Source organism: Rhinopithecus roxellana, chromosome 19, assembly GCF_007565055.1.
Source record: "Rhinopithecus roxellana isolate Shanxi Qingling chromosome 19, ASM756505v1, whole genome shotgun sequence".
NCBI lineage: Eukaryota > Metazoa > Chordata > Mammalia > Primates > Cercopithecidae > Rhinopithecus > Rhinopithecus roxellana.
This window is the reverse complement of record NC_044567.1, coordinates 73,196,264-73,222,702: the sequence shown is the minus strand read 5'-3', so window position 1 is coordinate 73,222,702 and position 26,439 is coordinate 73,196,264. Positions and strand designations below refer to the sequence as shown.

Genomic DNA, 26,439 nt, shown 5'->3' with positions numbered 1-26,439 from the left:
CTTTTGCAAACATCTTTATTATCTCGTATAAAAATAAGGTCCATGGACGGTCCTCGGGGCTGGGGCTTGCGGGGGCGAGGTGCACTTTATAAGTTAGAGGCCAGGCTCCTGCTGAGGCTAAGTATGGCTATTTGGAGGGGGCTTTGGGGTGGGTGCTGCAAGCAGCATTTGCCCTCTGTGGCAAGAGGAGGATGCACCAGCCCGTTTGAGGCGGGCCACAGCGGAGGAGGGGCTGCCCGGCCAGCCGAGCTGAGGACCATCTTCCTTGAGCCTCAGCCTGTGCACCGCCCCACACCCTTGCAGAATCCACCTGCAGAAATAGCGGCTACAGCGAGAGGTCGGAGGTGACCTGCAGTGGGGGGCCTGGGGGACGCCGGCGGGCACTGCGGCGGCCTGTGTCTGCGCGGATGTAGGGCTGGTTCCGCAGATCTGGCAGCCGAAGGAGACACATTTACCCTTCAGGAGTCTGCCCAGAGCTGGGAGCATTGGCTCCAGGGCACAACCATAGCCTCCTAAGGACTCAGATTGTGTGCACGTGGCAGGGGTACCGTTTATGTATGCCAGACACGCGCCCCCACCCCCCCCCCCCAACGCCAAATCACATCCCAGCCATCCACTGGCCCAGGAGAAGGCAGCATGCCTCAGTTCCCCCAAGGGTCCCGGGGGGCTGTGGGCAGCGTGGGATCGGAAGCCAGGTCATCTGGGTACCTGAGGGGCTAGAGGGGCATCTCTTCTCCCAGGCTGGCCTCACAGAGGAGCCGGGATGTCCGCTTGCCGGTACGGGCCGTGAAGGGCACCGTCTTGATCACTGAGTGGGGGTGGGGCAGGTGAAGGAGAGTAGAGAAAGGAAAAAGGAAAGAAAAACAGAAAAGGTAGCAAGAAGCAGTGTGGCAGCCAGTCCCCCAGAGGGTAGGGGACTGGGTCAGAAGACAGCATAGAAGGACAGACTGAGAATAAGACCAAGGCCTGGTCAAGCCCTTACCTGTGATGATGTCTTCAATGGCCCCGTCACGGTCGCTCTCATAAATGAGTGGCTCCTTCTGCTGCTTCCGTTTCAGCTCAGAGATTAGATCCATCTGTGGCCGCCGGGCCTTTGGCGGTGACTAGGGGGAATTTATAGCTCCAGCTCCAGGAGGCCTCCCCACCACCAAAACCCTGGAATATCTGCCTGGTCCCCCACAGCAAGGACAGCTGGCTTGAGCAGAAAGAACCCTTTCCCATCCCAGGCTCCTGGGGCAGGGTCCGTCTGTAACAGTGAGGGTGTGGGGGTGACACCAGAAGGTGATGAGATGCCATGCATCCCTGCAGCCCAGTACCAAGCCCAGGAACAGCTGCCTACCTTGTGTGCTGGGGGCTCCCCTTTGCCCAGGGTATCAACGCCTGCCTCCTGGGCAGCGGCTTCTTTTTTCCACTGTTCCACCTCCTGCTCAGCTTTCTGCGGGCCAAGGCAGTCTCCATGAGGGTGGCCCTCCCTACTGCCCTACCCACCCCCTAAACAGAAGCAGTCCCACCCCTCCGCTGCCCAGTGGAAAGGCTTCAGTGCCCTACAGGGTTCCCAGCCTGCCCCAGTCCCAAATACCTTGTAGGCCTTAACGAAGCGGCTAAAGAGGGAGAAGAACAGGCCTGGGGATGTGGTCTTGGGGTTCTCTCCGAAGTATTCCACCACAGACTCAAAGGCCTCCTGCGGGCACAGCCTGTCAGCCCCCCAGCTTAGACCTCTCACAGCCTGTGCCCTTCAGGACACTGGCCACCTGATCTCAGCTTCTCCCAGGCAGGGTGGCCCCTCGTTCCTGCTGCATCCCCCCCAAGGGGTCCCAGCTACAGCCACACCCCTCCAGGCTGGGCTACCTAGTGCTCCTACATCCCCCACCTCCAGGTGAGGCCAGCCCTGGCCCACCTGAGCCGTCTTGCTGTCTGCCAGCAGCTTGTCCATGGTGGGCGAGTTGGCCCTCAGGAACTCCTTGAGCACCACGCAGTCATCCTGTCGCACAAACTCCCTCTGTGTCAACTCTAGGCCTCGCTGCAGGGAGCGCACGTCTGCCAGGACACTGTCCAGGGACACTGGGCCAGGGATGGGGCAGTATCAGGTTAGTGAATCGGAGAGGCAGTCCTCCCACCAATTATATCCTATGGCCACCTAGCTTTCTCCCAACCTACCCCAGCCCACGGCCCCTCCCCGCACCCAAGGACCTGTGTACCCCCTACCTGAGCCTGCCTTGTCCAGGAAGTGCAGGTCGCTGTGGAAGCCTGTGAGTTGCGGGTACTTCTCAGCAATGACCTTCACCAGGTAGTGCAGCAGAGTCTGCTTGCGGTCAGTCGACTTCATCTCCAACAGCTGCACAAGGACCTGTTGTAAGTCACAGGCCACCAGCCAGTCCCCAGCCCCAGCCCCCAAGCCAGGGTCCTTACCGCATCCAGGCTCTGGAGCCTGAAGCCATAAGCTGCCCCACGCTTGCTACTGTTCATGTAGTTGCCGAAGGCCAGGACGATCTGGGAGAGGCAGGGAAAGGCTCAGCAGAATGCCAGGGCTGAGGACACTGCTTAAATATATTGCACAAGGAGAAGAGGTGGCAAGGAGCAGGCCCCACACACTCAGCCCCTACTGTACTCCCGCATAGACAGGCCCCTCAGATTCACAGCACATGTACATGTGTACACACAGGTCTCACACATGTGCACAGTTAACACTATGGGCACACCCAATTTTGTCCTCTGGTAGTCCAACCCAAAACTTGTTGCCAGCGTCCCCTCCAAGGCTGTGTGGTCACTGCCTTTCCACCGGCCATTTCTACTGGTTCCTGGGCCCTCCACTGAGCAGGTGACATTGCTCACAGAGCAACGCTAAAGGGGACTGAGCCCTCCGGCAGGGTCCCAGGTGAGCTGCTACAGACATGGCTGCTGTACCCCTTCCCATTCACCACCCCCCTTAGATCTGTCTTTCTCAGCATGTACATGAGAAGGGAACATTATCTTGGTTGCATTGCAGGTGGCCAGGGCCTGGGTCTCCCTCTCACACTATCCGGAACAGGCAAGGGTGGGCCCCACCTCCTGGCCCCTCACCTCCAGGATCTGGCGGAGTTTGTCAGAGGACTTGATGGACATTGAGGCTGCAATGATGGCATTCAGTTGCTAGGGGTGGGATGGGGGAGGTAAGATAAGTTGGGGCCTCCTCCATCTGGAGGCTCAAGTACTCCCAGATTCCCTGCTGCAGCCCAGGCTGGGAGGTGCCTTCTGCCCATCCCCACCCAAGCCACACCGCCCTGCCCGCTCCGCCCACACCGGCATGAGCAGCTGGGCTGTGTCTGGGAAGTTGCCCAGGAAGGTGAGTGTGGTCATGCGCTCCGGCAGGCGCGGGATGCGGCTGAAGTGTAGCATGAAGCGGTCCTCCTCCGACAGCTCCTCCATCGGCCGCTGCTCCCGCTCAAAGCGGGCGATGAGGCTGCGCTCATACTCTGTGGGCAGGAAGCGCATCAGCAGCTCCAGGAAGTCCAGGCCCAGAGCCTGAAGGTCGTACCTGTGGGAGGGAGGAGAGGGGAGAGTGGGCATCATCCATACCCACCAGTCCCTGGGAGCAGGGCTACCCCTGCCTTGATTTAATAAATGAATTTCAGTATTTTCTATTTGCCAACAGCTTCAGAGAGCAAGAGGTAGGAATCCAGAGAAACTGGGAACTGGAGAGCCGGGTCCCCATCATACATCAGTGGAAGACGCCCAGCTGTAAATCCCACAGTCTGGGTGCTCACAGCTAGGCAAACAGGCAGGGAGGAAGTGGGACATCCTGATTTAGGCATGGACTCAGTTTTCTCCACCTTAAAATGGGGACAAGGTTACTGGACCAGGGTTGGTATGAAGCTTGATGAAAGAGCTCACCATTGAGGCTCTTTTACTAGGATCTGCCTGACAACCCCAGCCTAGCAGAGGGGCCGGACTGCCCACAAGTCCAGGCCAGGGACACTCACGCCTCAATGGCCTGGCAGATGCGCTCGGCCCCCAGGTTGCCCTTCCGCAAGGTGATGGCCAAGTTCTTGGCCCGGTTGGCCTCAATGAGTGTTGCCTTGCTGGGGGCCTTCTGGGCTGCCTTACTCTTGAGAGTGCTGAGGTCCAGGCTGGGGCCTTGGGACTTGGTCTTGAACTGTTCCTCAAAGTCACTCATGTCCAGCTCCTGAGGGTACAGGGTGAGAAGGTAGGGCTGGGTGGGGCCGGGGTCTGGCACTCTCCTGGCTGAGTACAGTGCTGGAGCCACCCATCTGGCCCTGATGAGGCCACCAGCAAAGAACCAGTAACCCAGCCTGACCACAGGCCCTGATGGGAGGCACAGGGGAAGCACAGGGAGCCTGGAGGAGGAGGGCCGCCTAACCCGGGGGACCCAGAATTGGGGCCAGGACAGCTAAAGGAAGAGCTGAACTGGCCAGTGGTAAAAAGGAGAAAGGACATTCCAGGCAAAGGGAACAGAATGGAACAATGGCAACAATGGCCTACAGACAAGAGAACACATCCTTTTGGAAAACTGGAAGTGGAATCAGGAGGGCTGAAGCCTTGGCTGCCTGTGGGAAAGTGGGAGGAAAGAGGCCTGGAGGCAGAAGGAGTGGGATGGGGGGATGCACCCCTCTGCAGGGATGGAGGGGAAGGCGTTTGGGAAGGCAGGATTCTGCCTGTTAGAGGTACTGGTCCAGCCTGGCTTAATGCCCATCCCTGGGCCTCCCCCTGCTCACCTGGGAAATGACGGAGAAAATGACTACCCCCAGTGCCCAGCCTGATCCAGGCAACTCCCCATCTGACTCCAGTGCCCATATGCGGAGCCAGGCAGGGCCCCTCACCTGCAGCACCTTCTCATCATTGAGCTCTGTGAAGACGGTGCCGGTGATCTGGCTGGGTTTCAGTGCCACCCAGTTCAAGAGTGGCATTCGGAACTTGGTCTGGATGGGCTTCTTGGCCTTCACTCCTGGGACGGGGGTTTGGGAGGAGTGGTGAGCACTGGGGGTACTGGAGGGAACCTGGGCCCAGGGAGGGCTGACGGGGCAGCCAGGAGGCAGTAGGAGGCCCCTAGGCAGAAGACTCTGGAGGACACTGAGGCCCAGGTCCCTCCCTCCATCTCCCCCAAGTCCCGGGCCCAAGGTGGTCCACTCCACTTACCTGGGCCCAATTCTGAGTCGCGTCTTCCTAAAGCATCAGGAGGACCTCCCGGAGGCGGCGGAGGCACCGGCCCGTCAGTGCCCGGAGGTGGTGGCGGTGGCGGTGGCGGGGGTGGGGGCGGAAGGTCTCCGGGCAGCGGCGGCGCCGGCGGGGGCTCCGGACTGCCAGGGAGAGGCGGGGCCTGTGGGGGCGCCAAGGGCGGGGCTTCCTGCGGGGAGGGGAGGCCGGGCAGTGGGGGCGGCGGCGGCGGCGCTGCTCCGGGAGCCGGCTCCGCTGCAGGTGCAAGATCTGAGGGGAGGTGGGGGAGGCGCGAGTCAGTTCCTTGGCTTGGGTGGGCTCCTCCGCGCCTCCCCGCTGTACGCATGCGCTCCTACCTGAGCCGAGCCTACAATCCAAACCTCCCTCGCCCAACTCTGCCCGCCACAGATGCCCCTGGGCTCCCCTCCAGACCGTGCCCCGCATGCCCGCCAGCCTGAAGCTCCTGCGCACCTGGGCTGGGGGAGCCGGTTGGCACCCCCGGAGTCGGAGCATCACCGCCGCTCGGAGTTGCCACAGCGACGGGGAGGATCTCGATGGAGACAGCATCACCCGGCCCCCGCAAGATACGGATTAACCCCTTCTCCTCCAGCTCCTCCACCTTCAGCTCCAGGGCCGTGGGCCGCGTCGGGGCAGCGGGAGGAGCTTTCTCAGGCTCGGGGGGACGCCTGGAGGCGCCCATGGCGGTCGATTCGCTGAAGCGCTCCTGCGAACCCCACGGGAGGGGTCAATGCCCACCACCAGGCTCCTTGGCACCAAATCCCCATCCTCTTCCCGGGGTGGAGGGAGATGTCAAGCCTAGAAGCCGCAGCTGGCCTGTTCTTGGGTGCCCGGCCCACCACCCGCCCCAGCCTCACCCGCAGGGTCTCCAACTCCTTGCGCGCCTGGCTTAGCTGTTTTTCCAGTTCTGCAATCTTGGCCATGGATTCGTTCTCCGCGTCCCGAAGCCGCTCTGTCAGCTGTAGCACCGGCACATGGTGAGCCCCGACCCGCAGCCCGGCACTGGCACCGCCGGTGAGGGGGCGGCATCAGGCATGCCTGCCTGGAAGACTGGGGGAGGCTCCCAGATCCGCTCAGCCCAGGTGCCAAGGGTGGGCTGAGCCTGGCACTCGAACCCAAGCAAATAAGGAGAGGAAACCAAGGTACCAGTGATGCGGGAGGTGGAGGGAGAGGAGGAGACTGAGCTGGGAGGGGCCCCAGGCACTCAGTTCAGTTCATCTGGGGTCTGAGCCTGGGTAGAGGAGGGGCCTGTCAGTGAGGGCACTCACCCACACTCATTGAGAAAGACACCCAACAGATTCAGGCTTTGGATTCAGGCCAGGCTCTGGGGCCAGGCAGGCAGCACGTCCAATGCACAACTAGAACACTGCTGCCCAGTGCCCATGCCTGCGTGTGCCCTGTAGGCCTATGATGTGCCAGGCTGGGGTCAGGACCCACTCTCACCAGTGCCACCTGCTCCTGCAGTTCCTCCATGTGCTCCAGCACAGCGTTCTTGGTCTCTGTGTCCTCCAGTAGCGCCCCCACATCAAAAACATTGTCCAGGTACGCCTGGATCTGCACCTGCAGCTTGTCACTCTCGGTAAGCCGAAGCCTCTGTCCCCCAGATGGAAGGAGCAGGGTGAGGCCTGGTATGCGTGTGGAGGGAGTCTTTCCAAACCCCCCACCACCACTGCCACCCAGAGGAAGGGGCCTGAGCCCTAGCCTACTTTTTCTTTATTTTTTAAGATATAATTCACATATCATAAAATCCATTTTAAAGTATACAATTCAGTCATTCTTAGTATAGCCACAAGGTTGTGCAACCATCACCATTATCTAATTCCAGAACATTGTCATCAGCCCAAAAAGAAACCCCATAGGCGTCAGCAGTAACTTGCCATTCTCTCCTCCCCCAGTCCCTGGCAACCACTAATCTACTTTCCATCTTTATGGATTTACCCATTCTGGACATTTCATATAAAGCAATCATAGAAAGCTGGGCGAGGTGGCTCACACCTGTAATCCCAGCACTGTGGGAGTCTGAGGCAGGCGGATCACCTAAGGTCAGGAGTTCAAGACCAACTTGGCCAACATGGTGAAACCCCCGTCTCTACCAAAAATACAAAAATTAACCGGGTATGGTGGCAGGCGCCTGTAATCCCAGCTACTCGGGAGACTGGAAAATCACTTGAACCCGGGAGGTGGAGATTGCAGTGAGCCAAGATCGCCACTCCAGCCTGGGCGACAGAGCAAGACTCCATCTCAAAAAAAAAAAAAAAAAAAAGAAGCAGCAATCATAGAGTGTGTGACCTTTTGTGTCTGGCTTCTTTCACCTAGCATGTTTGCAAGGCTCACCCATGTTGTAGCATGTGTCAATACTTCATTCCTTCTTGTGGCTGAATAATATTCCATTGTACGGATAGACCCCCCGCCAGTCTGCTCTCTACTTTTTCTTAATCCTGGCTTTCAAAAATCCAACCCCGAAAGCCCCGCTCCTCCAGGAAACCTCCTAAAAGAAGCAGAGAAGGAGCTGCAGCTTCTCTGCTTAGGCTGGGCCAGGAAGCACCAAGCTGCTCTGCCTACCTTCCCCAGGGCAAGGAACTCCTCCATGTCCTGGGCCCATCCAGCATGAGCCAACTCCTGCTTCCACCCTGTTTCTCTGGGTTCCCTGTTATGTGCTGGAGTCAGAGCACCTGTCTGAGGCTGGTGCTCCCAGAGCCAGACCCTGGGCCACCTTGACCTATTCTGGTGCCTGCAAAAATAATTCCATAGACTGGGGGCCTTGTATGTGCCAGGCACTGGCCTATGCATTTAGAGTCAAGATTATCTTCTATGATTCTCCTATTTGACAGATGGCAAAACTGACACTCAGAGAGAGGAAGAGACCTATCCAAGGTCACATGGCAGGAAATGGCAGGGCCAGGATTTAAACCCAGGTCTGCCTGACGCCAGCACCCATGCCGCTAACCACTCAGCCATACTCTGCAGTGGGCAGGCAGTTAAGTCTGGGGGGCAGTACAGGGCTTACCTCCAAGTACAGGTCCAGGCCCAAGTGGGTGAACTCATATTGCAGGAAGACACGGAAGTTCATGTTCTCCACTGAGTGTACCACAATGTTGATGAACTGCATGCAGGCCACCTGGGAGCCAGGGACATGGGCAGATCTATGATCCTCTAGGTGGCGTTGCTCAGTGCCTTCCACCTCCACTTATCCCAAGCCTCGCTCCTTCTCCCCAGTTCTCACTCCACTAACTCCCAGCCTTGGCCTGCCCAACATTTCACCTCCATGTGAACTAACTCACTCCACTAACTCCCAGCCCCCTGCCAACATCCACCCTTCCCCTACTGACCACTCAGTCTTCATGCTTTGCTGGGGCAGAGCCCATTGCCCAGCACCCAGGACCCTAGCTGCTCCCTGCACCCAAGAGGGCCTGGCCCAGGCCTCAGGCTGCTGGGCTCCTGAGCTCACCATGAAGTCGATGTTGCTGTCCTCATTCCGGAAATATTCCATCAGCTTTTCAAAGCGGTGCTGCTCCCCACACACCTGGGTAAAGGGAATGGCTCTCACTGAGGCCCAGTGACACACGTCCTAAGCTACCTTCTGGCTGCCACACCTGTGCTTCAACAGGCTCCTTTCCAGTTAATTCGAAGTTGAGCCACATCACTCTTCTGCTCAAAACCTCCACTCCCTGTCAATCTCCCACTCCCCCTCACTTTTTCCACTCCAGCCACACTGGCATCCTGGCACATTCCCACCCCAGGGCCTTTCCACTTACTGTTCCAACTCCCTGGAGAGCCCTCATTTCCACAGCAATTACCTTGCTTCCTTCACAGCTTTGCTCAAATCTCACTTCTCAATGAGGCCTTCCCTGACCACCCTGCAACCAGGGTGCTGGGATTTACAGACATGAGCCACCACACCTGGCCTCTCTTTATTTATTTTTTATTTTTTTATTTTCATAGAGATGGGGTTTTGGTATGTTGTCCCCATCCCTCTGCAACATTGCTGGCTTTTTTCTCACAGCATTTATCATTTCCTAACATACTATGTAATTTGCTCGTTTATTATATCGTTTCTGTCCTTTCCTGTCTGGTTTCCTTTGTTCACTGATGTGCCCCAGGTGCCCTGTTCCTGACACATACTAGTTACTCAATAAATATTCATTAAAGGAATGAATGAATGAAGATATCTTATGCATCTTATGCATCCCCACACATCTACTTCTTGCACGCCTGTTAGCCAGAGTCCACAACTCCTGGAGGTATGAACCAAGGCTAGTTTGGATCTGGCAAGGCTGAGTCAGAGGTTCAGCAGGTCCCTGTAGTTGTCCCTACCCCCACCCAGGTGGTGCCTTTACCTGATCCTGCACCTTCTATTCAGAACTTCCCCATCCCAGATTGTTAAGCCAGTGATGTGGCTCAACTTCAACTTTTGGGCGTTCCCCAAATGCCCACCCAATGTCCCCAGCTGCCTCCACCAAAGGCCACAGCTGCCAACAAGACTCCAAGCAACACCATAGGGGGAAGTGCATGTTTGGGTGAGGGACTCCGGTACCTCCTTGAAGTTGTCAAAGGCTGCAAGGATGATGTCATGTCCTCCCCGCACCAAGCACACGGCCGCCAGCAGCTCCAGCACCAGAGCCTTGGTTCTGGAGAGAGAAGGGGCAGGTTGTCCCTTGAGAACAGGCAGGACCCACAGCAAGGGTGGGCACAGGCCTGGCTAGGAGGAGCATAGCGGGTGCGAAATGAGCCTCTGAGACCTGGAGGACAGAGTAAGCAAGGGGCTAAGTAGGAGAAGATTCTAGATATGGGAAAGGTTTAGGGCCTGGACCTCACCTGGGGTTCTTGTTGTTGAGGCTCAGAGCAATCTCATTGACACAGGCTGGGTGGTTCATGACAAGGCTGAAGCCAGACTGGGAAGAGAGGAGAAGTCAGTGTCTCCAGGAAGGGCCCCCCAGGACTTCAGGCACCCCAGCAGAGTCAGTGCCATGCCACGCTGATCTTTAACCGCCCCTCGAGTTTAGGAAGTTCTTCATATCCAACTGCAACTTCTTCTGTGGCCACCAAAACCTGGCCTTGTTTCTCTCTTTTTTTTTTTTCAAGATGGAGTTTCCCTCTGTCACCCAGGCTGGAGTGCAGTGGTGCCATCTCAGCTCACCACAACCTCTGCCTCCCAGGTTTAAGTGATTCTTCTGCCTCAGCTTCCCGTGTAGCTGGGATTACAGGCACCTGCCACCACCCCCCGCTAATTTTTTTTGTATTTTTTTCAGTAGAGACGGGGTTTCACCATATTGGCCAGGCTGTTCTCAAACTCCTGACCTCAGGTGATCTGCCCGCCTGGGCCTCCCGAAGTGCTGGGATTACAGACATGAGCCACCACACCTGGCCTCTCTTTATTTATTTTTTATTTTTTTATTTTCATAGAGATGGAGTTTCGGTATGTTGCCCAGGCTGATCTCGAATTCCTGGGTTCAAGCAATCCTCCCGCTTTGGCCTCCCAAAGTGCTGGGATTACAGACATGAGCCACTGCACCTGGCCTCTTTTTAAAATACCTTTGTGTTTCCAAAAGCCAGCATCAGGCACTTTGAACACCGTGAAGCTGTCTTAAAGGCTGGCTAAGTAAAAGAGGGCCCAGCTTCACCCATCGGGCCTCCAAATGAATCGACCTGAGACTGTTCTCCCCTGGCCCTCTGTCCAGCCCTTCTTGGTAGGTGTGCCCTGTCCCTATGTGAGGCTCCTCCATGTCCCAGCCATGGGCAGGGGTACTCAGAGAACCTGATAGAGGCAGCAAAAACATGGGCTTCCCCTCAAGACACATCAGCCTTAAAAGTCCGAGCCAACAGCCCAGATGCGCAAGTTCCCCAGCACAGCACAGGGTAAAGGGACAGTGGATCCTAGAGCCTCAGCAGCTTGTGTAGCCCCCAGTGAGGACAGGCTGGGCTCCCTAGTCCCCCAGTCCCACACCCCCGGCTGACCTGGTAGTTCATGATGGCACGCAGGCACATAATGCAGACGTGGACATCATCCTTCTGGCTAACGATGCGGGAATTCCGCAGGGCCTTCCTGCTGTGGGCGGGGGTCAGCCTGGGCGGGGTGTGGAGGAGGCAGCAGGGGTCAGAGTGAGCCCCAGCTTCCTGTTCCCCCACCACTCAGATGGCCTCTGGGGTAAGAGGAGGTACATATGGAACCTGAGGGCACCACATCCCGTCTACCCAACCAAAGAGGCTGGCTGAGGGGAGGCAGGCTTCCTCAGTCCTTAGACCTGGGGTCTGGCATGCTTGGAGGAGCAGGGACACGGAAGCTAGACCTGGGGTCTGGCATGCTTGGAGGATGGGGGACACGGGAAGCAAAGACGCTTCCCAGGGGCTTGGTAGGGCAAGAGCCTACAGAAGGAAGAAACATGGGAAGGATCACCACAAGGTGGCGCTCATGGCGACTTGGGCTCATCTTCCAATGTGAGAGGCGGATCTGAATTCACGCCGCCAGGGTTCAGGAGCATCCCAGCTCACCATTTACTAGACGAGTCACTTAATCTCCCTGTCCCTCACGTTCCTCGCTTCTAGAATAGGAATGCTAATAATAGTAGCTTCCTGTCAGAGTTGTTGGGACTATGAAATGGGCTTAGAACAGTGCCTGGCACATAGTAAGTGCTGTATGACTGTACTCCCTTATTCTTCGCCAACAAATGTGTGATGTTTTCATTGTTGCAGAACTGCCGACCCGGACTTCCACATATCAGTCTCCCTGACGATTCTATCACATTCCCACTAACAGTGGGAGGCCCCGCTTTCACCCCCTCCTGCCACATCACCCTTTCCCGTCATTGTGCTAATATGTCAGAGTTTTTGTTCATGCTGTTCCTTCTGCCTGGAATGCCCTTCCCTGTTCCCATGGCTGCCTATAAAGCCTGTATCTGTCTGTGAGACATAGTGCCAGTGTCACCTTTTCTGGGAAGCCTTCCTGATGCCCCAAGTGGTGGCCACCTCCCTTCTCAGAGCTCCCAGGCATACTTCCATGACAGCCTGTCACACTAAATTGTCCCCCACTTAGACTGTGGGTCCCTGAGGGCAGAGTGACCTGTCTCCTGGGCACCTGCCACACGCCTCATACATACTAAGTGCTAAAAAATAAATGTTTGTTGAATGCATAATTGCATGAATGGACAAATAACATTGTGAAAGTTTGAGGCTTAATTATGCAATCAATCCCCTAGACCCAAAGTAGGAAGCTGGGGATCCACAAGATGCTCTAGGGTCAACCTACTGCCTGCTTCCTGCCTCCCAGTAAGATGCCCGTGTTAGGATGGAGGGACCCAGCCACAGTACTGAACCCAGGGACATCAGTTGAATACCTCATCCTACCCCGCCACCACCCTGGGAGGGAGTCAGCCAGGCATGCACCTGCCCCTAGGTGGCTACGTACCGGGGAGAAGGGGGACACCTGGAGGCCGCATGGGAGAAAACAGGGGATTAGATGCATACAAGAGGGGTCCCACCAACCCAGAAACTCCCTTCTTATCCCAGACCCATCCAGACTCCAACTTCTAGGTGCCCACCCCTGATGGCTTCTTTTTTCTTTTTCTTTCCTTTTTTTTTTTTTTGAGGCAGAGTCTCACTCTGTCGCCGGGGCTGGAGTGCAGTGGCCGGATCTCAGCTCACTGCAAGCTCCGCCTCCCGGGTTTACGCCATTCTCCTGCCTCAGCCTCCCGAGTAGCTGGGACTACAGGCGCCCGCCACCTCGCCCGGCTAGTTTTTTGTATTTTTTAGTAGAGACGGGGTTTCACCGTGTTAGCCAGGATGGTCTCGATCTCCTGACCTCGTGATCTGCCCGTCTCGGCCTCCCAAAGTGCTGGGATTACAGGCTTGAGCCACCGCGCCCGGCCCTTTTTTTTTTTTTTTAAGACAGGGTCTCACTCTGTCACCCAGGCTGGAGTGCAGTGATGCGATCTCGGCTCACTGCGTCCTCCATCCCCTGGGCTTCAGCGATTCTCCCACCTCAGCCTCCTGAGTAGCTGGGATTACACCCGGCTAATTTTTGTATTTTAGTAGAGATGGGGTTTCATCATGTTAGCCAGGCTGGTCTCAAACTCCTGTCCTCAAATGATCTGCCCACCTCAGCCTCCCAAAGTGCTGGGATTATAGGCCTGAGCCACGGCACCCAGCCCCACCCCTGATGGCTTCTTAACATACTGGTGTCCCAAACTCTGTATGAGTCCCTTACTCTGACCCCTAATGCTTGGCTACCCCTCTCACCAACCCCAAGGGCCCTGGGTGGGCTGGCTAGATGCAGCAGTGTGGGGGCTGAATTCTCTGTTCTCCCACGACCCCACCTTGTGGCCCACATACTTGATGGTCAGGTGGCGGCTTTTGGGCACAGAGGAGGACGGGCCCTTGCTGAGGTCTTCCACCGACTGCTCCAGGGGCTTGTTTTTCTCTGAGTTGGAAGCCCCGTTGTCTGTGCTCTCCATGTCATACCTGGGGACAGGATGCAATGGGGCTGGAGGCCAACACTGCAAGGACAACTTAAGAGGGGGCAGAAGAAACGCAAGGAGAGACAGACCTGCAGGTGAGACTAAGGAGCAGGAGGAGGAGGCTGTGTTCTTGGCACTGTGCTGAACATAGTGGTGGAAGAGAGGCCACCCCTCCCTGTCGGGGACAGGCTTCTGGAAGGGGCGTCGCTCAAGGCCAAATGCAGGGTTCTAGGGTAGACTCGGGCTGCCCGGCTTGGAACTGGCCAGGGGAGTGGGTGAGACGCAGGGAGACGGGGGTCAAAGCTCTGAGGAGTGGCATGAGGCCTGGGGGCAGGAGGCTTACGTGACAGAGCACTGGGCAAAGGCCAGGTACTCGAGGAGCACGTCCAGGCCGCGGTTCTCTTCATTGAGGAACTCCTGCACCCACCTGTGGGCACAGGGCTCCCTGAGCTCCAGCGAGGAAGGAGGTCCTGCCCCAGATGGGCACAGAACAGGGACAGCAAGGGCCCCTGGCATGCCCTTTCAACCCTCAAAGACCCAATGATACCAGGGGATTCTGGGAGACTTAGGTGGGTCCCACAGCCCAGCCATGCCTCGAGGTGCCAGTCAGAGCATGGGCAGGAGGGGGAGGGGAAGCTGTCCTGGACACCCCCAGGAGGTGGTCCACAAGCACAGCCCTGTGGGGGGTAGGGGGAGCAGGAAGGGGAAGCTCCAGGGGCTGCCTGGAGGCAGGGGCCTTCCTAGCCCCGGAGAGCAAGATCTGAGCCCTCACTCACCCAATGTGGTTTGTCCTCAGGGAGGTCTCCAGCTCCCGTAGCACCTGCGTGGACTCCTGAACTCGCCTCTTAAACTGGGGACCGAGAACAGGGAAGGCTGGTGGGTGGAGCCCAGCCTCCCACAGGCCCACCAAGTCCTGAGGCAGCAGCGCCCACCCTCCTCCGACTGGCACAAGTGGTCTTTCATGCTCAGCCTCCCCCACCACCTCCACACACCTGCCTAGCAGAATAAGAACTCACAGGCTGCGTGTGCTCCCCCATACACAGACACACAGGGTGCACACACCCCGATACATGCACACACTCACAGAGGCAGGGTGTGCGTGCACACACAGCACATGAACATCCATATACATGCACTCTAAATACAGACATAGGATATCCACACATCCATACATGGACACACACATTCTCTCTCTCTCCTGTATACGGACTCAAGGGTGCACACACACACACATCCATAAGTGGACAAAGTACACACATAGTATACACACACACCTACGTATGGACATATGGGCTGCACATGTGTATACACACAGTATAAGTACACAAAATGTGTCCATGTAAGCACACACAGGATGCACGGGGGAATGTCTAAAGGGCATGCCCAGGGCACTCTTAGTCGCCTATAAATACACACACACGAACACACACACACATACTCATACATGCACCCACACATGCACATAGAAAAGTCTGTACACACAGTTACTCCAGCTGTCCAGAGCTTGGAAAAGGTGGGGGAAAGGGACAGAGTAAAGAGGGGAGACATGTACCCCCAGGTTGGACATCCAATCAGCTGCTACCTTTCGGCTGACCCCACCAGTATCCACATAGCTCTTCAGTTTCTGGATGTAGGCTGCGGGGGGGTTCTTGACCTGAAACCGCTCCTGGGGAGATGGAATGGGGTGTACAGAAAACCAACCAGAGCTACCCCAGGGCAAATGACCAGTTCTCGTCCCAATGTTCCATTCTCAGCTCTGAGGTCCCAGGCTTTCTTAAGACGCCTCTGTAATACCAACGGTATAAACCCAAACAGTCCACCAAGCCACTTTCTTTGCTTTCATGTTACCTTTCTCTTTTCTTGCCCTGTGGTCCAGGCTGGAGTGCTGTGGCACCATCATAGTTCACTGCAGCCTCCTACTCCCCGGCTCAAGCAATCCTCCTACCTCAGCCTCCCAGATAGCTGGGACTACAGGTGTGCACCACCACGCCCAGCTAGCATCGGGTCACTTTAAAGACCCCCAGCCTAGGCCTAGTCTGCCCTTCCCGTATGGCCTCCCAGGCCACAGCCCTGACACAGCTTTGGGGTGGACTATGCAGGGGTTAGTCCTGCGTTGGCAGGAACCTGTGTGCTCCTCTCCTGTGCTCAGTGATGCAATTCCTAACTCCCCCACCCCACTGCAGGCTCCAGCGGCCACTGACACAAAGAGGCAGGGACCATGGCAAAGACCCCCTCCCCAGAGGGGCCCCCACCCTTCCAACCCAAACCCCTCAGATTCGCCAAGCCACCCCTCAGACTTTCACTTCTTCCAGCCCTTTGAGCCCCCAACCTTTGAGATGCCAGGCCGAGCTGCTCCGAGGGGACCCCTACCACAGCCCCAGAGCCTCCAGGGGCAGCTCCCCACCCTCTTCCCACTGCCCAGCCCTTACCCCTGGACTGCTGCCCAGCCAGCTCAGGCCATCTGCTTCATTAGCAGCAGGCGAAGGCCCAGCCTTGGCTCCCAGGGGAGGCTCTCAGCTCCCAACTCCCCACCCCCAGCCTCTGCAGCTCCCTCCTTCACAGAATCCCTGCAGCGGCCGAGCCCCACCCAGCCTGGCACTGGGAGAGGGTCTGCCCATGGCTGACCACAGCCCTTGAAGCTGGAGGGGCGGGGGCAGCTGAGTGACCCGTGAGCCCAGGCGCCTGGACAGAGCACCAAAGCAGGGGTCCAAAGTGGCTGGCCTTGGGGAGTTGCTGGTGGACTGCAGCTCCTCTGGACCTAAGGTAAAAGGGCAGGAATTCCCGCCCCTTCCCCCCTCCCTCCCATGGGGTCAGGTGAAGATGTCTAACCCCAGGGTTGCCCCCTTCCTTCCCCAGTCCAGAGAGGTTTCTCAGGAAGCTCAGAAGGAGGACAGTGACAGTGACAAGGCCCCAGCTGCCCCGGCCAGTGCCCCTGAACCAGCCCTGCCAGCTCCTCTGAAGCTGACCCAGCCCTGCTCGTGACTCACAAGTTCTTTTGGGGAGTTCAAGAGAAGGGGATTCGGGAGTCCTACAGACCCCAGCACCCTCCCCAGGTGCTACATTAGCCACTGAGCAGAGTCTTGGTCCTATGGGCAGTATGGCGGTGCCCCTCTCCCCATAGCCCCAGCCTGGTCAGGGCTGGGTGCTGACAGTGGGAGGGAGGGGGTGGCTGGGCAGTGCTGGCACCTACCTGATCACAGATGAGCTCCCACTTCTTCTCGTTGTCATACTGGCTCAGCAGCTGGACCTTGTCCGGGGGCAAGTTCATGCAGTTCTGGGGAGAGGGAGGACAAAGTAAGACCCCTGAGCCTGGGGCCCCAACAAGGGGGGAGGGGAGAATGGGCATTTGGGGGAACCCACTTGGCTCCCCAGGAGGTACATCACCCCCCGAATCCTCTGACCCTAGGAGATAAGTAGCATTATCCAATGAGAAAGCCAAGGCCAAGAGAGACAGAGCACCTTTCCTGGGGCACACGAGCTAGAAGGGACAGCAGGATTTGAATTTGAGTCTGCCTGCGCTGTGTCACCCCCCACACCGCCTCCCTAGCCTGCCTGGTGTGGAGACAGGTGCGTGGGTTGTCAGCCTACCTCTCTGGGGACCTGAGACACTTCTGGGCTCCAGTTTCCCTGTCGGGGCATCGTCTCTTCCCCTCTTCTGGTGGGAAACTAATGGGAGCCATCACCAGTCAGGCCGAAGTGTGGCCAGTGGCCAGTGTCCCACCTCCACGTGCCACCAGATCCCACGTGTATACAGACAAGGCCTAGGGCACCAGTGCCTCACGAATGCCAGAAAACCTCCTGCAAGGAGGGTGGACAGCAGCCTTCTCTTCATCCCTCTCCAGCCCCTCCCATCTCGGGGAGAAAGCTGAGAAAGGAGGGAGAGGGCTGGGGGAGCTGACGGCGGCCATGTCAGCAGGCAGGGAGTTCCAGATCACAGCTTCAGGGGTGGGGAGATTTGGGGAGAAGGTCACTCCGCCACAGCACTGGGGAGAAGAGTCAATGCCCTGGGTCTGTGGTGTGGGCCGCCCAGCTGGGACTCCCCCAGGAGCTGAGAAAGGTTAACAGAGCTCTGCCTGGGTCCTCCTCCTCCCCTGGCCACAGACGACAAGGGTGTGGTACCTCTGCCACCACAGAGAAGGTTACAGCCAGCCCAGGGCTGCAGAATCAACCAGGTGTCAATAGCACCAGGGGCTTTCTGGACCCCCAGACTTGGCTTGTCTCCCTGACAGACCCAAAAGATGAGGCCAGTTCCCTTCAATTTAGTAAACCCCAGGTTATTGAGAGCCTTTTATATGTCTGGCCCAAACAGACAAGTCCTGCCCTCAAGGAGCTCTGAGTTGAATAAGGGTCTCCATCGGGGATGTGGGAGCCCCCAAGGGGCTCCTGTTGCCAGCCTTGGTGGTTCACGCTCCACACCCTCAGTCATGTGGCTTTGAGGAGAGGCCACAGCTGGAGCACTCAGGGAGCCACACCCACCTGAGGCTCCCCAGCCAGCTTCCTCTCCAGGGTGCCGGGCCTAGTTCTGGGGATCCAGCCAGACCTTACCCCCAAAATCAGTGTCTCGGGTCAGGCCCAGACAACAGGAAGCTGGGTGCGCTCAGCCTCCATTGCTTAAGCTTTCCGGCCAGGCCCCACTGGAGAGGTGAAACTGCCCCTCCACCAGGCCCCCCGCCCCCAGCGACTGGGGGGGTGGGAGTACGTCATCCCTCTCCCCCATTGCGAAAGTGAGCCTGGATTGAGGAAACCACCGCTGTCTCATCGGCCGCCCTCCCCCAGCCCTCCAAGGGCCAGGACAGCTCCGGCTTCCACAGGGGCGGGGCGGGGCGGGGCGGGGGGCGGCGGCGGGCAGGGGAAGACCGCCCAGGAGTACCAAGGAGGTGGGGTCATTCTCTGTCTCTGTCTCTGTCCATCTGTCTGTCTCTCTCTCTGATCCATCTTGCTGATGATCTCTCTCTGTCACCCCCACCCCACAGGGACAAAGGGTGGGGCAGGGCCAAGGTGGGAGCAAGGTGGAAGAAAGGGACAAAGAGGGGAGACAGGGCCAGCAGTGCCAGGGAAACTGGAGCCATGGCCAGCACAAAAGACGGAGATGGCGGCCAGGGAGTGAGGGGACGGCTGAGCCCAGCACGGAGTCACAGAGCGGACAGCAGCTTCCCGACATGAATCCTCCCAGGCCCTCACCCACCCAGGGAACTTTTGGGTTCTGGAATGGCCCCAGCAGCACTTCTAGAGGCAGTAACTAGTCATAATGACATCCCCAACAGTCAGGTCGCCAGCTCCGCCAGAATGCCTACTGTGCAAGGCACTGCTCCGAGCCCTGCGTGCCGACGACCGCCTTCCACCCTCACTGCCATCACTGGCACCGTTAACATTCCCATCTCACAGGTGTAGGCACAGATTAGTTTAGTGACCTGCCCAAGGTTATGAAGCCAGTAAGAGGAGAGCTGGGCTGGCTTTGAGCCTGGAGCTGACTCTGAGCCACCACCCGGGTCCACTCCCCCAGGAGAGCCCCCGGTTGTTACTGTGGAGGGGAAACCTCTGTTAGGGCCTGGAGCACCTGTCTGAACAGTGGTGGAGGGCAGGGCGCCCATGCCCCTTCCCCACCTGGGCCTTCTCAGGGCCCCAGGCCCACATGCCAGCCTGCCAGACGGGCTAAATTTAGCCTCAGAAATCAAAAATAGCTCTGACAGCGCCGAACACTAATTAGCAGCTGCTCCTCAGCTGTGGCTGTGCCCACCGAGGAGCTGGGCACTCCAGGGAGTAGGAGAGGGGCCATCAGATGCCACTCACTCGGGGTGGGGTGAGGCCATCCTGAAAACAGGAACAGACCCCCAGACCAGGGCCGTCAGCAAGGCAGCTGGGATGGGGGCTGGAGGACACACAGAGAGTTGGCTAACAGTGCTCAAGTAGGAGGGGAGGGGCTGGCAGTCCAGGTGGGCAGGATACCTGCCTCCTGAGGGGGGCGGGGAGGGACAGCTATGAGCTGCCACATGGAGGACCCAGAGCTGGCTTCAAAAGACCCAGGCTCTGGGCCCAGCTAGCCCGACAGCTTCTTTGCCCCTTTGGACCTCAGCTTCCTCCTCCATAAAATGGGCGCACTCCCTCCCCGGAGCCTCACACTCACAGAGCTCCTGGAACACTCAGTGAGAAGCTGAGTTTGGATTTAACAAAGCTCTTCGGTGGTCTAACAATATGAAGAAGCACTTCACAGAGGCAGGAGTGGTGGAGGGGCAGGGGTCCATGGAAGACCCCGGAGGGGGGATGGTAGAGTGAGCAGAAGTTTGTGAAAACATCCAGAAACACGGGCTTGTCTCCAAGGCTTTGGCCAAACCTTAACTAGCCTTCAGCCTACTTTCCCTGCTGCCTTTAGTGCTCTGGGTCAGATGAGGAAAGAGACAGGATTCATCTTTTAGGGTTAGCCGAGAAAAGGAACTGATTCCCCACATCTTTCTATTAGAATGTGTGGGGACCATTCTCCTCCCTCCCTGCCCTGGGTGTGAGAGGGGACCCCCAGCATCTGCTCACCTAAGGCCAGCCCCCAAAAGACTCTGCTAAGGGCCCTTCCCCCACCTCCCCCACACCAGTGCTGACTTCTGAGACAGTGTCCCAGGAGGTTGAAGGGGCTGCATCCACATCTGGATGCAGCCACACCCTAGGGTTTCACTTTCAGTTTGAGTGGAGCCTATGTCCCAATCCACCTGCCCATCTCTCCCTATGGCCTAGCCCTTCAAGCCCTAGGGTACCCCTGAACTTGGACATCAATCCCATCTCAGGCCAACCCCACAGGCGTTCCTCAGCCCGATGGGCCCAGAAGCTGAGCCTGTCCCCCAGCCCCCACTCCCCCGTCCATCTCCCTGCCACCTGCCCACCTCTATATGGTCTCAGCCTTAGCTGTAGTGCTCTCAGCGCATCTCCAAACACAATTGATTTTACCCACTTTTTTGAACTTTGGCATATAGATTTTCTGGAGCTCTTATAAGCAATTCCAGGCTTACAGGAGAGCTATGAGGAGACCCAGCCCTAGGATCAGGTGCTGAGGACCCAAAGAGCTAACAGTTTCTCCCATCAGAGTTCAAGGGTCCCCACAGCTGGGACAAGGGCAAGCAGGGTGGAAGCCACTACCTGTATCATCCGGGCTGGTAGGAGAAAAGCAACACCGACAATAGCAACAGTAACAAGTGTTCCCCAGACACTTTTCTTCAACTCAGGATTAATCTCTCAATCCCCAAACATTCGGTGCCAAGTGCCGTTCTAAGCGCTTTACATCAAAACTCATTTAAACCTCAACAAGCCTACAAAATAGATACTATTATAATCCCTATCTCACAAATGGGAAACTGAGGCTCGAGGAGGTTAAGGTGCTTGCCCAGGGTGGCCTTAGTGGCAAGCTAGCAAGGAAGACCCAGCTTCCTCCAAAGAAGGAGCACCCGGAGAATGGGAAATGTGGGTCCCGGCCCCCAGGGGTCTTCTGCAGACAGCCTGGCCCACGTCCCCCATCTGAGGAACCAGGAACAGCCAGCCCCACTTCCTGCCACCCAGTGCCCCACGCTTCCTGTTGTTGCCCACACCGAGCTCTTACTCACTGGGGAACCTCCCCCCAGCACACCCTCTCTCAGGGGGAAGTGGAGGCCTCCCCTCCCCCTCCCATGTGCACACTGCTACCGTTAGCACCACCGCTGCCCCACCCTCCAGGAGAGGTGGGCCCTCCCTCTGGTGGTTTCCGGCCACCAGGCAGTTTTCGGTCTGGGCCCCACTGCTGGTGACCTGCATGACGGTGGGGAGGTTTCCTGGCCCTCACTAGCTAAGGATCTGGGACTCCTGGGGAATGCACAGCAACCTTGGGTGCTCTTGGTAGCGGAGGTGGAGGGAGGGGAGAGGCAGGGTCTGGGCTCCCTCCACTGAATGGGCCCTGAGATGGAGAAGACCAGATCAGCTCCAGCTTTATCCCCTTCCTCACAGTGGAGGGCGGCTACTGAGCATCTGCTCTGTGCCAGACACTGTGTGAAGTCCTCTATTTCACCCTCTCAACAATCCTAGGAGGCCAGCAGATGCCATTGTTATTCTCTTTTTACAGATGAGGAAAACTACAGCTCAGAGAGGTTAAGTAACTTGTCCATGGTCATGCAGGTAATGACAAAAATGCATCTCCATCCCCAAACATCATGACCCCAAAGCTCAGGAAACGTCCCTGCCTTTCCCATAGAGTAACCCTTGCCCCCTCAAAGGCCACCCAAGCCACCTTCCAGGGCTCCGTGTTCCCAGGAAAAAAGCAGAGATGGCCCCGAGAGCACCTGCTCCTGCCCGTCTCACCCAGCTCTCTGCCTGTCAGCCCCAGATGGCACTGTGAATCATGCCCACCACATCCGTGGCTTTCCAGGGTTAATGTGTGCCAGCCCTGCCTGCTGGGATTGTCACCCCTCTCCTCTGCCCAGCCCAACATCAGACCACATGGCCGCAGCCCCCTTGACATCCTCTGCCCTGCAAATGGGAGGCATAAGGCCTAAGCGACCCCATGGCTCCATGTCCCCACACTTCATCTGCCCCGTCCCAGAGGTGGGAGTGGCCAGGGGGCAGTACCTTAGTTGCAGTCCCTCCTGCCCTTTACTGCCAGCCCCAGAAGGGAAGGGCCCCAGCTGCAAGCAGGACTCCAGGCCCAAACCCAACATGGGGCCATCCTGACCTGCCCACACAGCCTGGCCAGGCACCCAGGCCCCTGGGCACAAGCTAAACACCCATCAGGCAAATGCCTCTCCACTGCTACTGTGCCAGCATGGCTCTTGGCCTCACGCACACCACCCCTGACACCTCTCCTTGATCCCTCTGCCCCAAGGTTATGGGATTCTCCCTGCCCGGCAGATCAGGGATGTCCCAGGCCCAGGTGTAAGCGTGGCTCTTCTGGCACGCCTGGAAAGGTCGCCTTGTCATCCCAGTCCCTGACCCTGCGTGCCTCCCAGGGGAAGGCATGAAGGGGCTGGAAGACACCCAGCCTTGGGCATGGGCGTGGGAGAGGCGAGAGCTTGGCACCCCGCCGGCTGGTGTTCCCACCATCGCAGCAGGCCCGTGGGGCTGGGCAGCCATCGCTCCTCTGCTGTTGCTAAGGCAGCAGCCGGAAACCCTGGCTCAACCTGCTCTTTCTCTCCACCCCCATTTTAAGCAGGGGGCACCCCTTTCTTTCACAGCTTTCTTGGAAAGGTAGCCCCCCACCACCCACCCTTGCATGGGAGAAGGGCTCCCTGCACCTCCTGTCTGGCTGTAAGTGGGGACATCCCTCACCCACAAGAAAGGTCCCACAGCCAGGAGAGGAAGGAGAGTTTAGGGTCTCAGGATCCTACGCCCCACTAGGGACAAAATGGGAAGGAAGAGGCTGGGGCTGTTGGACCAAGTCCCTGAGGGCAGGACTGTGCTTCTCCCATCGAGACTGGGGGCCACTGATGGCGGTGGGCCCATCCCCTCAGCAATCTAAGGTTCTTCTCCTCTTAGACACTGACTGAGGACAGGGCTCAGCTCTGGCCATGGCGGTTAGGGTGGGGGTTCAGATAGTGACCCACTCTGAGATACCCACTGCCAGACCTGAGGGTTGAACCAACTCTTTAGCCCTGGGCAGCCTCAGGCAGAGGTCAAGGCTGTTATCCTGGGGCAAGCCTCATGCCCCTGCTGGTAGGGAATGAGAGGAACCAGGGTCTTAGCCAAGTGTCCTTAGATTGGGTTTAACCTGCCCACACAGGATATAAGACAGGCTGAGCCACCTCAGGAAGACGGTATAAACACACTGGGGTTCCTGGGCACCCGATAGGGAGTAAGCCCTGGTGGGTGCTGCTACCCTAAATTGCTGCTACTCACCTCCACTTTCTCCACCAGCACACCCTCTCTGACCCACCTGTGGGTATCCCCCCTCCACATCCTGGTACTCAGGGACTCCCAGTGGCATTTAGTGTCAGACTCTGCCAATCAGTTACAGCCACAAATCCAAGCAGGGCAAACAAGTCTTACATACACATCAGAACTTCACCATTTGACTTGTGGATTTTCCCCTGGTCTGAATTATTCACAGGGCTCCTCCCCATCAGCGTGCTAAACAGAAGATTGGGGTCAGGACCTCACCCCAAGAGGTCCATAGACACACACTTGGGGGAAAGACAGACCCATGTCCCTCCAACCAGGCTGGCAGGGGTCCAAGGACCCACCACCAACGCAGGCTCCCCAGATGGCCCCCAGAGACTGTGTCTCCTCATTCTCCCCCCTCCCCCATCTGCTCACACAGCTTTGTGAAGTAGTGTGCTTGGGGAGCGGGCAGCAGGGCAGGTAGAGGGATGGAGAAGTCAGGCACCCGCCTGCTGTGAAGCGTCCCTCAGTGTCCCTGCCCTCCTCTAATTAAGCAAGGTGTCTTCACAAGGATGGATCCCTCGCCACCCCATAGCTCCTCCAAACTCCCCCCAGCCTTCTCTTGGGAGGAGAGAGAAGCCAACATTTTCAGGAACTGTTAGGAGGCGACCCTTTGGGGCCAAGCTGAGGATCTAGACAGCCTAATGACTGGCCAGGAGAGGGGAAATGATGTCAAGGAGATGGAGGGCTACCAACTGAGCCAGCACCCTCTGCGGCCTGTGCCTCCGTTGAACCCCCACCCTCAGACCTGCAGGGCTGTCTGCACAGACTGGGAAATGCATCTGGGAGAAGGCACAGCCTCATTTGCCTGTCACCCAGCGTCCAGCAAGGGAAGGCTGACAGCAGGCAGGCCACCAGGCAATTAGTTAGAGGAGGGAGCCAGGGCCAGCGCATGGGGGCGGGGGTGGGGGGAGGGAGAGTGAGCAGCTCTTCCCCTCCCTACTTCTGCCTCATGCAGGGTCTTGGGGACCCCTGAGTCTGCTCTGGAGCCCCCACCCCACTGAACATGTTGACTGTTTCCAGGCTCGGCCTGAGCTGACGGTTCCCTCCCCAGAGGCCTATTCCCCAGCGCCCCTCTCTAATTCCCCAGGTAGGCGACGGTGGGGAGTGGTTCCAGATTTTGCTCCACCCCTCGCCTGGGCGACCCACCCGTCCTGACCCTACCCTCACTCATCTTACTCCCTTCAGTGGCTTGGAAGGGATGCCCCAAGATAAGAGCCACAGGCACCCTGGCTCTGACATATGGCGGGGGAGAAACACAGATAGGTCCGGGCCATGAGCCGACAACCCGATTCCCCGCAGCCCAGGCGCCCAACAAATCTGGACCCAACACCTCCAGCAGGTCTCCCTCTCCCGGGAGGTTGTAACCCTTTCATCTTTGACCCCAGACACAGAAAGGCAGATGCCCCAGACCGGCGCCCGGGCGGTGGGCCTGCGTGCAGTGAGGAATGGGGCGACTCGGGACCCCTGTGCGTGCCCCGCTCCCAACTTCCTCACAGGACATACTTGTTTAGACCTTTAAACCCAGCTGGGGTGGAGGTGTCTTAAGGAGGGAGATCGGGCGATTACTGAAGAAAGTTTTGGGGGGAGAGTGCTAAGTCACTCTGAAAAAAGGGCCACTGTCGCTCCCACCCCCTGGAGGGGGCAGCTGCCAGACCGGGGATCTCCAAGCGGCACCTGAGTCCCCGGGGGCGGGGACGCGCGCCCAGCCCCTGCCGCGCCCCTGCCGCCCCCCGCCCGCGCCCGACGCGCCTCCGGGTCGCACTCACCAGGGCGCGGTTGAACCTCTCCTCCAGCTCTCCGGCCGCGGGCATCGGCTGCTTGGGAGGCGCGGGCTGCTTGGGGGGCGGCGCGGCGGGGCCGACGGGCTGCTCGGTGCTGCCGGCCGCGTTGCCCATGGTGGTCCCCACCCAGCCGGCCAGGCGCCTCCAGCCTCGGAAATCCAGCTTTCCGGGGGACGGGGACAAGGCTCCCGGCCCAGGCGGGGGCGAGGGGGCAGCGGCTGGCGGTGGCGGCGGCGGGGTCTCGGCGGCGAGGGGCGCTCGGCTCAGCGGCGCGCAGGGGCCAGGGCGCGGCGTCCCATCGGGGCGGCCCCGTCCGAGGGACCGGGCGGCGAGCTGCAGGGTTGGGGGAGGAAGTCAGGCTGCAGGCCGCCGGGGCCAGAGGGCTGGGCCGGGGGCAGGAAGCTGCGGCGCTGGCTCCCCCCGCGGCGATTTTCGAACTTCTGCTGTCGCTCCCCGTGCGCGCAAACCGCAGTTCGCCGCCGCCGCCGCCGCGCACCCAGCCCCAGGGGGGCGGGCTGGAGGGAGGGGGCGAGCGCCGGGCGCCGGCCTGGGGACCCCCGCAGCCATGGTGGGCGGGGAGGGGGCTGCCGAGCCGCTTCACCTGCTGCAGAGGGGGCGGCCGGCGCCGCTTCACCTGCCGGAGCGGGAGGCCACCGAGGCGAGGCCGAGGCGGCGGCGCGCTCGGCTGCGCCTCCGGGTCCTAGAACCGCATTCTCCCGCTCGCCTGGGGCAAGGGATTGGCCGGGTCTGGGTGAAAGGGGTCACGGCCTGGGGATCGGAGGGGCACATCTTCTCCGCACCGAGGATCTCAGCGACTGCGAGCACCGCTCGGAGACCCATGGTGGTGCAGCGTTGGCGCTGCGTCCCCCTCTCGGGTCCCCGACTGAGAAGGTGGGAACCCCCTTCCAAGTCCCCCACCTTTTATTTCTCTCCTCCCCTGCTTAGCCCAGAGACGAGCTGAGGACCTGGGGGAGCCATCTCCAAACAGGAACTCCTAAACAGGGTGGGGGGCGCGGACGCAGGCCAGTGGAGACCCCCAGCCACCTGTCCCACCTCTACCAACCGTGCGCCTGTGCAGGACACCCCTACAGGTTTTAGAATGCGGGCACCTATGGAATAGGGCAGGTTGCAAGAAGCTGGGCCAGCCAAGGTGG

The 26,439-nt window shown here is 58.6% G+C and overlaps 1 protein-coding gene across 5 annotated transcripts; it reads right to left on the bottom strand.

Moving 5' to 3' along the window:
- Position 1: 1 nt before the first annotated feature.
- FMNL1 (formin like 1) lies at positions 2–25,635 on the bottom strand. 5 transcript variants are annotated; one of them, XM_030922749.1, is made up of 27 exons: positions 25,271–25,470; positions 16,810–16,893; positions 15,172–15,285; positions 14,396–14,469; positions 13,963–14,046; positions 13,495–13,623; positions 12,572–12,589; positions 11,125–11,233; positions 9,985–10,061; positions 9,704–9,797; positions 8,618–8,692; positions 8,177–8,287; positions 6,613–6,762; positions 6,027–6,128; positions 5,623–5,875; positions 5,134–5,421; positions 4,818–4,942; positions 3,960–4,162; positions 3,280–3,514; positions 3,061–3,129; positions 2,410–2,490; positions 2,206–2,335; positions 1,898–2,061; positions 1,580–1,681; positions 1,340–1,435; positions 983–1,103; positions 2–429 (listed from the first exon to the last, which is right to left on the bottom strand). In XM_030922749.1, the coding sequence occupies exons 1-27, from the start codon at positions 25,397–25,399 to the stop codon at positions 326–328; spliced, it is 3,321 nt and encodes a 1,106-aa protein (XP_030778609.1). In that variant the 5' UTR covers positions 25,400–25,470; the 3' UTR covers positions 2–325. The 5 variants fall into 5 exon arrangements, 4 of the variants coding, with proteins under 4 accessions (XP_030778609.1, XP_030778608.1, XP_030778606.1 ...); XM_030922748.1 differs by lacking the exon at positions 2–429 and having other exon boundaries at positions 454–1,103; positions 15,202–15,285; XM_030922746.1 differs by lacking the exon at positions 2–429 and having other exon boundaries at positions 455–1,103.
- Positions 25,636–26,439: the final 804 nt, after the last annotated feature.